Source organism: Leuciscus leuciscus, assembly GCF_965113295.1.
Source record: "Leuciscus leuciscus genome assembly, chromosome: 1".
NCBI classification, from domain to species: domain Eukaryota; kingdom Metazoa; phylum Chordata; class Actinopteri; order Cypriniformes; family Leuciscidae; genus Leuciscus; species Leuciscus leuciscus.
This window is the reverse complement of record NC_138725.1, coordinates 54,167,449-54,183,068: the sequence shown is the minus strand read 5'-3', so window position 1 is coordinate 54,183,068 and position 15,620 is coordinate 54,167,449. Positions and strand designations below refer to the sequence as shown.

Genomic DNA, 15,620 nt, shown 5'->3' with positions numbered 1-15,620 from the left:
GATTCCAGAATTCACCCCTTACAACTTACATTAACAAAGATTAATAAATACTGTAACAAATGTATTGCTCATTGTTAGTTCATGTTAGTTAATACATTAACTAATATTAACTTATTAACCTTATTGTGAAGTGTTCCCATATTTTCTTTTAATTTACATGATAAATTAACAAATGCACACATAATGGTCATATAAGCAGCTGTACCGAATTTTGAGGACATTTTTAATGTGTGATATGGCACGAGGGCCAAGTATGGTAACCCATAGTCGGAATTTGTCCTCTGCATTTAACCCATCCAGGCTAGTGCACACGCATTAGGAGAAGGGAGTAGTGAAAACATACACACTGCAAAACGTGGACAAACACACCGGTAGCAGTGGGCAACCATTCACTGCGGCGCCTGGGGAGCGATTGGGGGTTCGGTGCCTTGCTCAAGGGCACCACAGTCATTTCCTGCTGGTATTTAGACTTGAACCTGCAACCTTTGAGTTACCAGTCTGACTCTCTAACCATTAGGCCACGAATGTAATCAACTCTCACTCTGGTAAACACCTTGAATCATGTCTGTATTCCATGATAGATTCGTATTTTCATTAAACCTCAAGACAGATTCAAAAAAGAAAAGAAAAGGTTAGTTAAAAGTCAGTAAATTTTTCATATGAAATGTACACAAGTTTCTCTTTCTTTGTTACACCACGTATGACCTCAATGAAAAGGAGATCCTTACTGAATTGGACTGTAAAGATAGAAGACAAAACTGACCTGTACAATGCAGTCCACACGAGGGCGCTGTTAAACAACTACAGAGCAGCATGCACCACAATTGTTTTAAAACAACACATTGACTTTCAAGTTCAATATTCCATCATAGTCTTATAAACATGATATATTTGTCATTGCATTCATTAAATAACCACTGTTATAAACAAGTTTTTCTTAAAGCCTTGAGGTCCAGAACTCACAGCACCTCAATCACTCTCCAAGAACTCACAAATCAGAAGTGGCAGAAAAGAGTTATGACGGAGAAACATGGAAGACTCTTGAATTACACTTAAACTAAATGAACTGTGTGTGAATAACTGGCTGTATTGTGTTAAAGTATGTGTGGAGACTTCCAGCTGTGTGTTTATAGAGCTCAGAGCTGGTGTAGTGGTGACACACTGTTAGGCTAATTGGATTGGATTGAGAAGTCTTCCTGGGAAAGGAGCAGTTGGGAAGGTCAAGTATTCCAATATCACTGAATCAAGCAGAATTTGATTAGTTGCAGCCTGTGTGCATGTTAGCAACACCCCCCCCCCCCCCCCCCCTCCTCTCCTCCTCCTTGTTGTTGTCGATCTTCTTATTAATAACATGCAAATAAATGCTGTGTGACTATAATAAACATTACCTTGGATCGCAGTCATCAACACTGGGTATTGAGAATCTTTCTTTCGTTTTACATTTTTCCTTCCTTCCTTCTTTCCTTTCTTTCTTTCTTTCTGTCTTTCTTTTGTTTTACATTTTTCCTTCCTTCCTTCTTTCCTTTCTTTTTTTCTTTCTTTCTTTCTTTCTTTCTTTTGTTTTACATATTTCCTACCTTCCTTCTTTCCTTTCTTTTTTCCTTTCTTTTCTTTCCTTTTTTCCTTCATTCCTTCCTTCCTTCCTTTCTTTTTTCTTTCATTTCTTCCTTCCTTTTTTCCTTCATTCTTTTCTTTCTTCCTTCATTCCTTCCTTTTTCCTTCATTCTTTCTCACTTCCATACTTTTCCTCCCTTCTTTCCTTCCTTTCTTCCTTTCTTCTTCTTTACTCCCCTTTTTCCTTAATTCTTTCCTTCCTTCCTTTCTTTTCCCCTTATTTTCTTCCTTTTTTCATTAATTTCTTCCTTTCTTCCTTTCTTCCTTCCTTCATTCCTTCCTTACTCTTTCCTTTTCCTCCCTCCTTCCCTCCATTCTTTCCTTCCTTCCTTCTTTTCTACTTTCCCCCCTCCTTCCCTCCTTCCTTCCTTCCTTCCTTCCTTCCTTCCTTTTTCATCATTCCTTCATTATTTCCTTCCTTCCTTCCTTCCTTCTTTCCTTCCTTCAACATTGTGGCAGATGGTAAATGATGGCAAGTCCACATTTGTTTAAAAGCAGAGACAGCATTGCAGATGGACAAGAGCGTGGAGGCTTTATTAAACATCCAACCTCATGTTTTTGCATGCATATTGTGCAGCAATGGGGGTCAGCTTAATCAATTTAGTCAACTTAATAAAAAAGGAGGAGACAGCAGGAAGGATAAAATTATAAATTGCGAAGAGTTATTTATCCTGAAAAGCCACTCTCAGTCTCATACCAAGCGGCATCATTAATGCCATGAAACACTTTCTCAATCATGTTGCACACCCGTAAAGATATTCTCTCTTGGGGCATCAATGAGATTAAAGTACAAGAGTGAAGAGATCCTTTATTCGAGGTAAGCTTTATGAAACGCACAAAGTAGCATGTAAAACCTGGTATTTATCAGTGTGTGCATGTGTGCGGAGGGGTAAGGTTATGTCTGCTATTGCCATGGAAACAGAGCCCTTGTGTACATTTTGCCTATACTGATGCTTTATTTCCTTGTTCCACTGTTCTATCTCTCTCTCATTCATACAGAGTCACAGGGCTGCACCACAAGTATCTTGTTGGCCTGGTTCTGTTTGTTACTTTACTTCCATAGTGGCTTAAAGAATCAACAGTAGACAGAATGGATTTATATGGAAGCAAAAAATACAACTTAAACTAGTCTTAAGGAAGATAGTCTTAAACTTTATTATTATTATGATTATTTATTTATTTTAAATTTTTTGTAGAAAATGAGATTGTTGGCCATGCAAAATTCACAGACATAGTGCTAGGGTGTTGTGGGTGGTTGTTAGGACATTGGTGTTTTCTCAAGTATTGGCTGCTAGGCATAAATAGGTGGTTGCTAAGGTATTCTAGTTGGTTGCTAGGTGTGGCTATTTGTTTGCTAAGGTCTAAGGGGGTCAATGCTAAGTGTTTGCTAAAGAATTCTTAATGGTTGCTATGGTGTTGCTATGCTATTTTGAGTGATCGATAGGTGTTTACTTAGATATTTGAGTGGTTGCAATATGACACTGCTAGGCATTTGCTAAGGTTTTCTGAATGTTTACTATTGTGTTGCTTTGTGGTTGCTAAGGTGTGCTGTGTGGGCATTATGGCATTGTTAGATGTTAACTAAGATATTCTAAGTGGTTGCAATAGGACGTTTCTTGTTTTTTTGCTAAGGTATTCTGAATGGTTACTATGGTGTTGCTATGCTATTCTGAGTGGCTGCTAGCCGTGTGCTAAGGTATTCTGAGTGGTTGCTAGGGCATTGTTGTGTGTTTATTAAGGTATTATGAATGGTTGCTATGGTGTTGCTAGACAGACAGACAGACAGACAGACAGATAGATAGATAGGCCTAGATAGATAGATAGATAGATAGATAGATAGATAGATAGATAGATAGATAGATAGATAGATAGATAGATAGATAGACAATAAAATGGTTCTTTACGGCTGTTGGAAACAGGGAAGTCACCATTGAATAATTACATAATGCAGTTATGACCTCATATTCAACATAAGGCTATGACAGTTGAAACCTACTCCAACAGCTGGATGTTTCAGAGATGCTGTGAATGGTGGTGGCAGCGTGGCGTCTCTCTCCCTCGTTCTCTTGCTGAGAGACTTACAAAGAGCAGAAGCTGTAATTAGAATGCGAGGGAGCAAGTCGCTGCTGCAAATTGAAAACATATTGATTCTCCCTCAGCTATGTTCTCCCCAGCCTGAGAACAGGATGGAGATTCACGCACAAGGTAACAGGGAGCAGGAAAGAGGGGTTGGTGAGTGGGGGAGGAGTTTTGGAAATCGGGAGAATATGAAAGAGAGAGAGAGAGATTACATCATGCACTGGACATTTTTATTCTGAAAAATAAATGGCAAGGATTTTTAATTAAAAGTTTGGGCTGAACCAAATCTAGACAAGCAAATAGCTCCACCTATTAATCCAGCTAAATTCTGCCCCACATAAGATGAAAAGAGGGCATTCTAGTCCACTGTACGGGAAGATTGCTCAGGCCCAATGTGTATGAATGTGTCTGGGTATGAGCACTAAAATAGGAGCTGAATAGTTAAAGGCAGATGGTAAGTCAGAAGTATGAGCCTGTCAAATGCAGTCATATACTGTGTTGTATGTCGGTGTCTCCCCTCAGGCAATACAATAGCTTTCTCATCCAGAGCAGTGTATCACCACTAGGCTACAACCCTCAGCATTAAATTGACAAGAAAAATGATTTTTCCACAATTTTAGCAAATGATTTGTATTCATTTATTTACAAAAGGAACTGAATAAAGCATGTTATTGCAATGCAAATATGTAAAGAACTGCTTCAGGGTATTGCTGTCAGAGACATACACCTACTGCGCCCTCAGTAGCTGGTGTCAGTGTGCAACCTGTTGATGGAGCCTTGCATTTAATGCAGTGCCTCAGCATAGTTGAATGCTTGGTGGTTTCAGCTTGTGCATGCAGATTCACAGCAATAATTATTTCGTAATTGTTACGTTTCAGATGAATAGTAGGGGAGACCGGGTATGGTCGTAACATGGGCAGAGTTGTAAGACAACCAATTCCACTAATCGGGGATAAACAAGCAGTCCTATGATCATTTCAGTATTTACCCACTTCCTTCCAGATCCTGTATGAATCACTGTCAAGGCTGTAAATAGGCACATGAAGATTTCTAAAGAAAAAAAAAGATTTTTTGTGGCCCAAACCAGATTTTGTTTAGTACATGAACTTTTACATAGTTTCTTTAATCATTTAACTGAATTCTCAGAAAATGAAAAATAAAGACAGAATAGTGTGCCTGCCATTGTTTAAAAAAGTGGATTAAAAGGGATTATAAATTTTTATCTTTTGCTGAACTGTCCTTTTCAAATTTTTCATCTTTTTCATCTTCGAGTTCAAGTTTCATTATCCAAAAATGAATCAACATGACTGTCAAAATATTGTAGCAAAAATCCATGGTCCTATGTTTAAGGTTCACACAGGCTAATTTTAGTGTTCTACTGTCAATTTATCCAATCGAAACCTGTATTTCCTAAAATAAAATAAAAATGTTTTAAGCCAAATCATCCATGTTGCTTACATAGAATAAGGGGTGTGCCACTAAGGCCTTGCAGGGACTAGTTCCCAAGTGGTTTATTCAGACCTCAGAAAGAGATCTAGACTCGGTGTTGGACATGAGAATGTGGCAGCACAAAGACAAGGTGTATTCAAACCAGTGCATCAATTATCTACAGGACCTTCAGCAGAGGGAAATAGTGTCTACCCCAAAGACAGAGTGTGCCCTGAGGCGAGTTCTAAAGAGACTCCACATAATCACATCCAATTAATGAAACCACAAAAAAGGAGGCAGTTCAAAGAGCTACCTTATCCTTTGCATTTCCACAACTCACTCTCGCTCTCTCTTCTGCTTAAATTCACTTTAAGCTTTGCTTAAGCCAATGCTCAAGGGGTGTTTTAACAAGCAGTTGATTAGCGTTTTTTTTTTTTTTTTTTTTTTTTTGCCTAATGTTTAGCTGACATTAAAGGCCCACATGTTTGTAATACACTGACAACCACCAAACAAAGTGATGATGAGAGTCACATGATGAATCAAAGCTCATCACATTCAACTTTTCCACATGCTAAGAAGGACAACATTTTTTTACAGTAAAAAAAAATATTGTCCTTCTTTGCATGTGGAAAAGTTGAATGTGATGAGCTAAACACCATCAAGGTGACACATGAAATTTAAAAATGCAATAAACATTAATTTAACAACGTTAGATGTAACATGAAACCCTAATGTACATAACTGATGAGAAAAAACTAAGAAAGAAACACTTATTTCAACGAAAATACATCATGTGAAGTGTCAGGCAGGGAATTTCTGGGAATGTCAATTTACATTTTTTGCTGTAAATTAAACGATGAAGTTAATTTTCACCTCCAAGAACAAAATTATTACTGTAAAAGTATTTTACCGTAAAATTCCATTAAATGTAAGTTATTCACTATATAGCCTATAGTATGGTCATCAGGTCAATCATTTTTTACAGTATGGATTTAAGATCATACATGGATGCTACCTAATACACTTCAGCATTAATTACACACTTCTATCTCTAAAATACCCATTCATTTATGTCAATTTAATCATTCCCTGCTGATTCACAGTAGATCACACACTCATACTCAGTGGCCGAAGCCAGAACTCCTGTTTGCTCATTGTTCATTCCAGTGATCATGACACAGCTAATAGAGCCTGGATTAGTGTGCAGGAACAGAGTGGGCAAACACACAGAGACTAATGATGGAGACCAGCCAGTCTGCACCACTTTCTCATGCTCTAACACCACCTCTATCATGTTTGCCCCTAAATTTATCAGTGCATATAAAGTTTAAGTAGTTCATTAAGATGTTGACATGCACCGAGCTCGTGTCTAGTGAACTATTTTATATGGTCTCTTTTTAGATGGTCTATTTTAAAGCTATACCCATTTTCACCCATCCATCTGCCTCCACTGATAATCATAGCTTTGGATGCATTCATATGTTATTTTATTTATGCTTGAACACATGTACATTTCCTAAACTCTTTATCTTTTCTCTGCAAATCTAAAATCACAGTCTCCAATTCCCTGCTTCAGTAAATCTACTCCATATATTCCCGTCCCCTTCCTCTTTGTATCTGTCAGTGTGCTCTCCTCATCTGTCGCCTGCGCTTTGAATCCGGAGTGGCCCGCACTGTACCAGACTAGAATTTTAAGCATGTCCTTTGGTCAGGAGAAGGTGGGGGTGGGGGGGGGTTCTTAAAAGGGCTCTAGCATGGTAACGTTATATATTATGTGGCTTTGGACCTAACGGAGTTGGTGCAGATTTCTCACTCCTGTTTTTACTATAAGCTATATACATCTACATACTTATTTTCATCAAATAATAAATTTATTGTAAACCATTGAACTAACTGATGAAAGGAGAGAAATGTTTGCTTTATAAAGTGGCCAATGGGATGACATAAGGATGAGAAATTAAGGACATGCAATGAACATGAATAGCAGTCAATGAAGTCACGGGAGGTGCAAAAGGTGATAGAATCCAAATGAAATGGCATATCATACTGTATTGTGTGAATGGCATCAAATAAATATCCAAGCTGGAAAATCAAAGATGACAATATTATATAAACACAACAAATGTTTCAAGTGGTTTCCCCAAATTCAACTGAAAATGCAACTTTAAATGACTTTGGCAGTCTCAAACTTATTCAATATAATTATATCTGATATCAGATTTGACAACTATTGTTGATTGTAGAGCAAACATTTCTAAAGCACTCATTTCTCTCCTTTCATCAGTTACAATATATTAATTATGTGATGAAAATAACACACATTAGCCATGTACTGTATATAGTAAAAACAGGAATGTGAAATCTGCACCAACTCTGTTAGGTCCAAACAATGTAGATAACGATGTGATCGCTAACAAATTGAGTAAAGACCTAGCCTGCGCCATCTAGAGTTTCCTGATAAACTTTGTATGTGTGTGTGTGTGTGTGTATATATAAATATATATATATACAGGTGCTGGTCATAAAATTAGAATATCATCAAAAAGTTGATTTATTTCAAGAATTCAACTTAACAGGTGAAACTAATATATTATATAGACTCATTACATGCAAAGTGAGATATTTCAAGCCTTTATTTGTTATAATTTTGATGATTATGGCTTACAGCTTATGAAACCCACGAAAATCAAAATCCCAGAAAATTAGAATTACATGAAATCACACAGTAATTACACAGTGATACCATGGTCATTGAACCAGGTTTTGGTTCTTTTGGCAGTGTGGGCAGGTGCAAATCCTGCTGGAAAATGAAGGAAGCATGAAGTGCTCTGAAAATGTCCTGGTAGACGGCTGCGTTGACTCTGGATTTAATAAAGCACAGTGGACCATAGTCCTCTTTTCTGATGAGAGCAAATTTTGCATCTCATTTGTGGAAACCAAGGTCCCAGAGTCTGGAGGAAGAATGGAGAGGCACACAATCCAAGATGCTTGAAGTCCAGTGTGAAGTTTCCACAGTCTGTGTTGGTTTGGGGAGCCATGTCATCGGCTGGTGTTGGTCCACTGTGCTGTCCACTCAACGCAGCCGTCTACCAGGATATTTTCAGAGCACTTCATGCTTCCTTCAGCAGACAAGCTTTGTGGAGATGCTGACTTCATTTTCCAGCAGGATTTGCACCTGCCCACACTGCCAAAAGAACCAAAACCTGGTTCAATGACCATGGTATTACTGTGTAATTACTGTGTGATTTCATGTAATATTCTAATTTTCTGGGATTTTGATTTCGTGGGTTTCATAAGCTGTAAGCCATAATCATCAAAATTATAACAAATAAAGGCTTGAAATATCTCACTTTGCATGTAATGAGTCTATATAATTTATTAGTTTCACCTGTTAAGTTGAATTCTTGAAATAAATCAACTTTTTGATGACATTCTAATTTTATGACCAGCACCTGTATATATGATAGCCTACATTTATATTCAACAGCATATATATATATATATATATATATATATATATATGCATATTACTAGGATATATATATATATATATCCTAGTAATATGCATGCTAATAAGCTAGTAATATCCAAGTAATATGCAATATATATAGGCTATACAATAAAGAGATCCCCCCCCCCCCCCCCCCCCCCCCAATTTTCAGTAAGGCATTAACTACATTACAATTACTAATAAACAGCCAACATCCTAGTAATATGCATCCTAATAAGCAACTAGTTAATCGTGAGAATATATATCTCTATATAAACATTAAACATTTTTTAAGGTTTCAGAAAGTGCAAATATAGGTTAAATTGCAGTAGCCTACACTAAAAAAAGGGTGCGCTAAAGCCGCTCGAGAACAGAAGGAACAATAGGTAACCATAGCAACAGTACGCTGAACGACCGCTGACCGATAAGATCAGTATCAGTATCGAACATACAAAAAGTCATATCAATATCATTTATTTGATATTATTTACAAATAACAAAAAAAAAAGTGTTTTGTTTAAAATGCTAGTGTTATGGTAGTTGACGAACAGCTACTGAACGTGACGTGGTTTGGTGTATTTTAAAATATAACGTAAGCTATTTTAATTAAAAGAACTTGATTTTTTTTTTAAAACTCGATTACATAATCCACATAACATGCAGTCCGATATAACCCAGCACTGTCACTCAGCATGTAGGCCTGAGCATCGATTAAAATCTACTATATTCGTTCGAGAACGTGAGTTAATATCCGAATGTTTCGCTCCGTACAAATGAGAGTTTTAACTGCACCCTTTTCTGTCGCCGCACATATCCCTTCTCTGTTGTATAATTCTCTCTCTCTCTCTCTCTCTCTCTCTCTCTCTCTCTCTCTCTCTCTCTCTCTCTCTCTCTCTCTCTCTCTCTCTCTCTCTCTCGAGCCACAGCACGCCTGCCTACATCCCTCTCTCAATCTTCACTAACACACAAGCAAAGGGGACCGAAGCAGACCCGTATCCTCCTTTCCCAGCACACCACGTTCCCCATTCTCAGGTTTTTTTGTTGTTGTTTTTTTGTCTTTTATATGGCGCAAGGGCTCTGCAAGCGGGACGGTTCAGGGTGCGAGAAAGCCAGCGCGGATTTGGATAAGCGAGCATCAGTGACGGGTCTAGAATACAGCAGCAGCTGCGGCGCCTCCGCCTCCTCGGTCTCTTCTAGCCGGCTCTATGACGAGTAATGGTCGGCTCGTTCTGCTGGATGCTCCTTGCTCTAACCGGATCCTCGACGGCACCATATTCAACAGCAGATTGCCATTTTCGGAAGAAACCTTCAAAGAGCTAGGAGATACATATGGAAACTGGGGATCGGAATTTTAGGAAAAAGGATATATAGTAGTGCTTTATTTTATAAGTCTAATTTGGTCATTTATGTTTTGTTCTCGGTGAATTTCCTCATTTCATCGTTGACTTGATTTGTCAAATTGATGCGAGAGCGGCGGCAGCAGATTTAGATTCGCCTGGACATTCTTTTCGTTGGTTTTGAACTGGACTATCCTGGCCATCCATCCATCTATCCTATATTTTTTCTGCTCCTGCACTTCAGTTGAGCTTATCCTGTTCTTTCTGGGGTTTTTTTTTCTCTCTCTCTCTATCTCTCTCTCTCTCTGCGTCTTTCCCTCTTGATTAGAATAGACTAGTATTTGCTTAGCCATATTAAGAGAAGACAGCGTGTTGGTTAAGCAGCTACGTAGGTCAACAGTTGTTGTAACACAGTGAATTGTTTAGATATATTCCGATCCGAAGCAAAACCTACCATTACTCCGTCAACGCCAGTCTGAATTCCACATTCTTCCTAAACCAGTATTTATCCTCAATTCCTAACACATCAAATCTACGCGCCTAAAATTGTCATGATTAAAACCGAGTAGCTATTGTTTAACATTGGCTTAATTGCAGTGGCGTTTGAATGACATGCTCAGGCCATTATTACAGGCCTCGGCAATTAATTATTATCTTTGATTAGTGGCTTTGCAGCGTGAATGTGTAAGTTTAAGCTGTAGCACTAGCTGCTGCATATCTTACCTCGTTTAGAAACAAAGACAAGGACAAACGATTTAGGAGGCTAACATTGCTCTTTGTTGGAACAGCGCGGAAAGCGTAGCGTTCCTCTCCAAAAACCAACAAAACAAAACAAAAAACAGCCAAAAAGGCTCACCTATTTCTTCCTTAATCGGTTCTCACCCAAACGCAACCATAAGGTTCCTACCGCATCCTCCCCCTTCCCCCTCCTTTCGCTCAAATATATCCCATTTTTTAAATTTGGTTTGGTCCCGTAAATTTTCAAATATTTATTTCCTATACATCAAGAGGAAAGGGGGTCCCCCTTTCATGGAATGCGGAAACATGGGTGTGTTTGACCGCGGAGTTCAGATGTTATTGACCACGGTGGGCGCATTCGCTGCCTTCAGTCTCATGACCATCGCGGTGGGCACGGACTACTGGCTGTACTCGCGCGGCGTGTGTAAGATCAAGACCAACAACGAGAACGAGACCAGCAAGAAGAACGAAGAGGTGATGACCCATTCGGGACTGTGGAGGACATGTTGCTTGGAAGGTAAGACGACTGCCATGCTCTCTTTTATCCACCCGATGACGTTTAGCGGTCCCCCATTTGCATTAGAGGGTCCATCTCAGCACGTGCACACGTGTTACTGTCGGTTGTTACGGAAACGCATCTTAGGCCTGCTGCTTTCATGATGGTTTAAAAGCTCCGCTTTCAGCACCACGGACAGCGACAGAAGCGCACACTGATTTACAAAACTGTTGTAAAAAGATATCAATGCTGTCTCTTACATTATGGCGTGTTGTAACTTGTTAGCTGGTTTCTTGCTGGATGATCACGTTCTAAAAACAGGTTTGAAAACATGAATCTAATAAGAACAGCTATTAGCTGGTTTGTTGCTGGTCTACTATAGATTTGCTGCAGCTAATGTCCAGCTTGGACCAGCAAATGGACCGCTTAGGCCAACTAGAAACCACATTCTAAGCTAAAAGGGGATAGTTCACCAAAAAAGTTAAATTCTGTCATCATATGCTCACCCTCATGTCATTCCAAATGACTTTTCTTTCTTCTGTGGAGCACAAATGAATATAATTTGAAGAATGTCTTAAAGGACCAAAACAGCACTGTATCCCATTTAATTGTTCATTTTATGGCCTTTTGTTTGTGTGTGTGTGTGTGTGTGTGTGTGTGTGTGTGTGTGTGTGTGTGTGTGTGTGTGTGTGTGTGTGTGTGTGTTCAGCATATAAGAAATAAAGTTATGCAGGTTTGAAATGACCACTTAAAAAAAAAAAAAGATGATTATTTTGGCATCTATGGTTCCAAATAATCTTTACCATCTATGGAACCTTTCCATTCTGTAAAAGGTTCTTTACAATGGATGTTTTTTTTTTTAGATTTTAGATTTATTTTTAAGATGATGAGGGTGAGTAAATGATAATAAAAAAAAAGTTTTTTAAAAAACAATTTGGGGTTAACTATGCCTTTAAGATGGATTTTCCGGCATTGGAAGGTTATGGATATAACAGCAGATAAATGCATGTACTGGACTTCCACTATAGGTAACACCATGGGAAAAAATTGCTACTCACATGAACCATGTTCAGAAAGGCTCTGTATGTCAGGTCAACATTCACAGACTGTTGATTTCCTGTCATGCTTCAGTGGCTGCACTGACTGCTGACTTTGGCCAAGCAAGATCACCTTGTGAGGTCACGGAGCATAACAAATCTCCCTCATCCTCACCAGGGCTCAGCGGAGGCACAGAAGATGGCCTGGGTCTCTGAGGCACACGGCCATATGTATCCTCTGCTGCTTCTAGAGCACAGGAAGACCTATGGAGGAAAATCTATGTAGCATTATTTCAAAGAGGCTGGTCACTTTGAATTAGCAAAGACATGATGAAGAAAAGACATTTACAGTCAAATGAGTTCAATTACAAGGCATACTGACAGGGGAGATTAGATGCTGCTGATCTTGATTATCATCATGACAGCATGAGTTCTCATAGCCATATGTTGACCATGGCAAGACAAGTGACTTTGAACACATCTGTCAGTGTGTCCTTAACATCTGCTTTTTAGATCTGTCTGTCAATTTATCCTTAAAGGGTTAGGTCACTTTCTGTCCCTTCATTGACAGCCTACGCAACTATCACTTTCAAGCCCCAGATAGTAAGTAAAGACATCATAAAAGTAATGCATGTGACTCCAGTGATTTAACCTCAATTTTATGAAGCAACACGAGTGTTGCACAAGAAAAAACAACAATAGAATTTACAATTTTATTTACAAAATATTAATCTCCAACGTGCTTTCACAAGAGCACCACAATCCATGTGTTGTGTTGACGCAAGAGCAGACGTTGTTGTAAATGTTGAATTTTTGGGTGAACCATTTAAGTTTTGTCTGTCAAAATACCTGAAATACTCCAGGCTTACAACATCTGTCATTATGTTACATTTGGTGTGCAGGAGAATCTCTTGGATCAAAAAGTGCTTAATGAGATTAAACAAGAGGAACTTGATCAACATTTCCATGTAAAATATTTCCCAACAGCCTTCTTTGTAGTGCCTGTGTTTAAGTGTGTCACTGGCCCAACAAAATTCCACATGATAGTCAGTCATTTGTAATTTTTTATTCATTTTAGCTCTCAGTTACACAGATTTTGCAGACCGAGGTCAAATTCTTTGTATTAGCAATGCAATGGCATACTTTTTGTTTTGGTTTAACTGATAGTACGCTGCCAGAATTGAACACTGGAGAATTGCCTTTTTTGTGTCACAAAATAAATCCTATAGTTTTTGAACAGCCAGTAACACCAAAATGAGTTGGATAAAATCACAAAAAAAAAAAAAAAAAAAAAAAACTTAAATAGTAGAACACTTAAATAGCTGATTATACAGTCAGCTCATTTAGCAAAATTAGGTGCTGGTCTATGATAAGTCTTAAGTAAAAGAGGATATTGCTGCTTCAATGTAAAACATCTTCCTTCTGTTCTCAGTTCAGGCTCACACAGATATCATGCTCAGACTATGGAAAAAGCAATTAGTTGCAACAGTAAATAACACTTATCCCTCAACCTACATGGTTGGATCCATCAACCAGGTGCTGCCTCTCAGAGCCCATCTTGCACTACCATCTCATAGACTGTGTGTAGGCAGGCTAGGATGTAAATCTCAGTGGTCAGAGCAGAAGATGATTTGCTGGGGAGGAATAGATTTACAGCATGCAGGTGGGCAAGAGTGTTAGTGTAATTTGTCCCTGGAGTGCTCCAAACTGATGAGAGAGAGGAAACACCCTCAACTGAACTGTCCTCAGCAATTTTAACAAAGCTTCAGATATTTAACATCTACCCTTGGAAACCGTCTGTATGGTACTGTTGGTATACTTACAGTACATTACTGTTTAAGTGTTTGGGGTCGGTAACATTTTTTAAAAAAGTTTTAGAAAAATTATCTTATGCCCACCAAGGCTGTATTAATTTGATAAAAAAAATACAGTAAAAATCGTGATTTTGTAAATGATTATTACAAAGTAAAATAACTGTTTTCTATTTTAATATATCATTTAAAATTAAAAAGTAATTTATTCCTGTGATGGCAAAACTTAATTTTCAGCATCATTACTCCAGGCTTCAGAGTCACATAATCCTTCAGAAATCCTTCTAATATGCTGATTTGGTGGTCAAAAACATGCTGAAAATAGTTAAAAGTACTGATTTAGTCTTTCTTAAACTTTTGAACTGTAGTGTATGTCTGTATTTGACTTGTATCAAATTCTTTTAATGCTGCATAAAATGTAACTATTGTCAGTTATGGAGGTTTACACCAGTCTGAGAAATGCTTCAAAAAATACTTTTATAGAGGCCAATAGCTAATTAAGCAGTGCTTTAATTTGTAAAATCTTAAAGCTATTCTTGTAGCGGGGTCATGTATCCATTTATGTTTTATTCTTATATATTTCAGAGTTGCTTTCAGTACATTTGCATTTATTTCTAGCGTCAGCAGATTTATTTTGTACCCAATGAACTAACTATGGCTCCAAAAGTGTTTGAACACTTAAGCCACACTTAAAAATGATAAATATCATTAGATATAAAACCAACAGGCGATTATTAAAACAAATACAACAAGCACACTTAAAGAAAAACATGAAGTCTGGTGGACAAAAAGTATTTTAATTGTCAAATTAAGTGGATTATGGTACATAGTGATACATACATAGGGAATTACACGTGGTTATTCTTGAGATAAATAAATTACAATAAATTACAATGACAACAGCTTATTAAAAGTAATTACAGAAATGGTAAAGAAATGTGAAGTTACTTCTGAAAAAAAAAAATTGTCTAGCATCATCTATTTGCAGATGCCACTTGGTTTGACATCTTGTTATCTAATACAATGAAATTCATATACTTTAAACTAGGCTTAAATGTCCAAATACTTTTAATGGCCATTGCATATTTTGAACTTTTTTATTATTAATATTTTAATCCTAAATCTCAAAGCAAAAATTGTCAAACCAGATAATTAGGGCAACATTTGCAACACAAAAGCAAAGCACAATGCACTTGCTGTTATCGCACCTCTCAGTGAAAGATGACAGCTTGTTAAGGTCTTATTCTTGACACCCACAGAGCCATTATAGTACCACTGCAGATTAGAATGTGTCTCTATAGTGAGTGGAACCAAATATGAATCAGCATAACATTGCAGCTGTATGAGTTGCAGTACATGCATGTACACATATAAACATTGTCGTAATAAAACACAAACTGCTATATGGTGGGTCGCCATTACCGTATAGTGACTCAGACCTAAGTGTACTTTCGGCAGAACAGTTAATCTGCGTTATTAATCTTCATTACTCTAACAATGAGTGTGAGGGTATAGCACAGAGAGAGCCCAGGAACAGCACAGCAAAGTACAGTGACAAAGGAGGCGCAGTTATATTCTTCGCATACCCAA

At 37.9% G+C, this 15,620-nt stretch overlaps 1 protein-coding gene across 1 annotated transcript in view; it reads left to right on the top strand.

Moving 5' to 3' along the window:
- The first annotated feature begins 9,533 nt into the window (after positions 1-9,533).
- cacng2a (calcium channel, voltage-dependent, gamma subunit 2a) overlaps positions 9,534-15,620 on the top strand; it is a 104,789-nt gene continuing 98,702 nt past the window's right edge. The window contains exon 1 of the mRNA XM_082143303.1: positions 9,534-11,203. Coding sequence (XP_081999429.1) covers positions 10,978-11,203 — 226 coding nt within the window. The 5' untranslated portion in view covers positions 9,534-10,977. The remainder of the gene's footprint in view (positions 11,204-15,620) is intronic.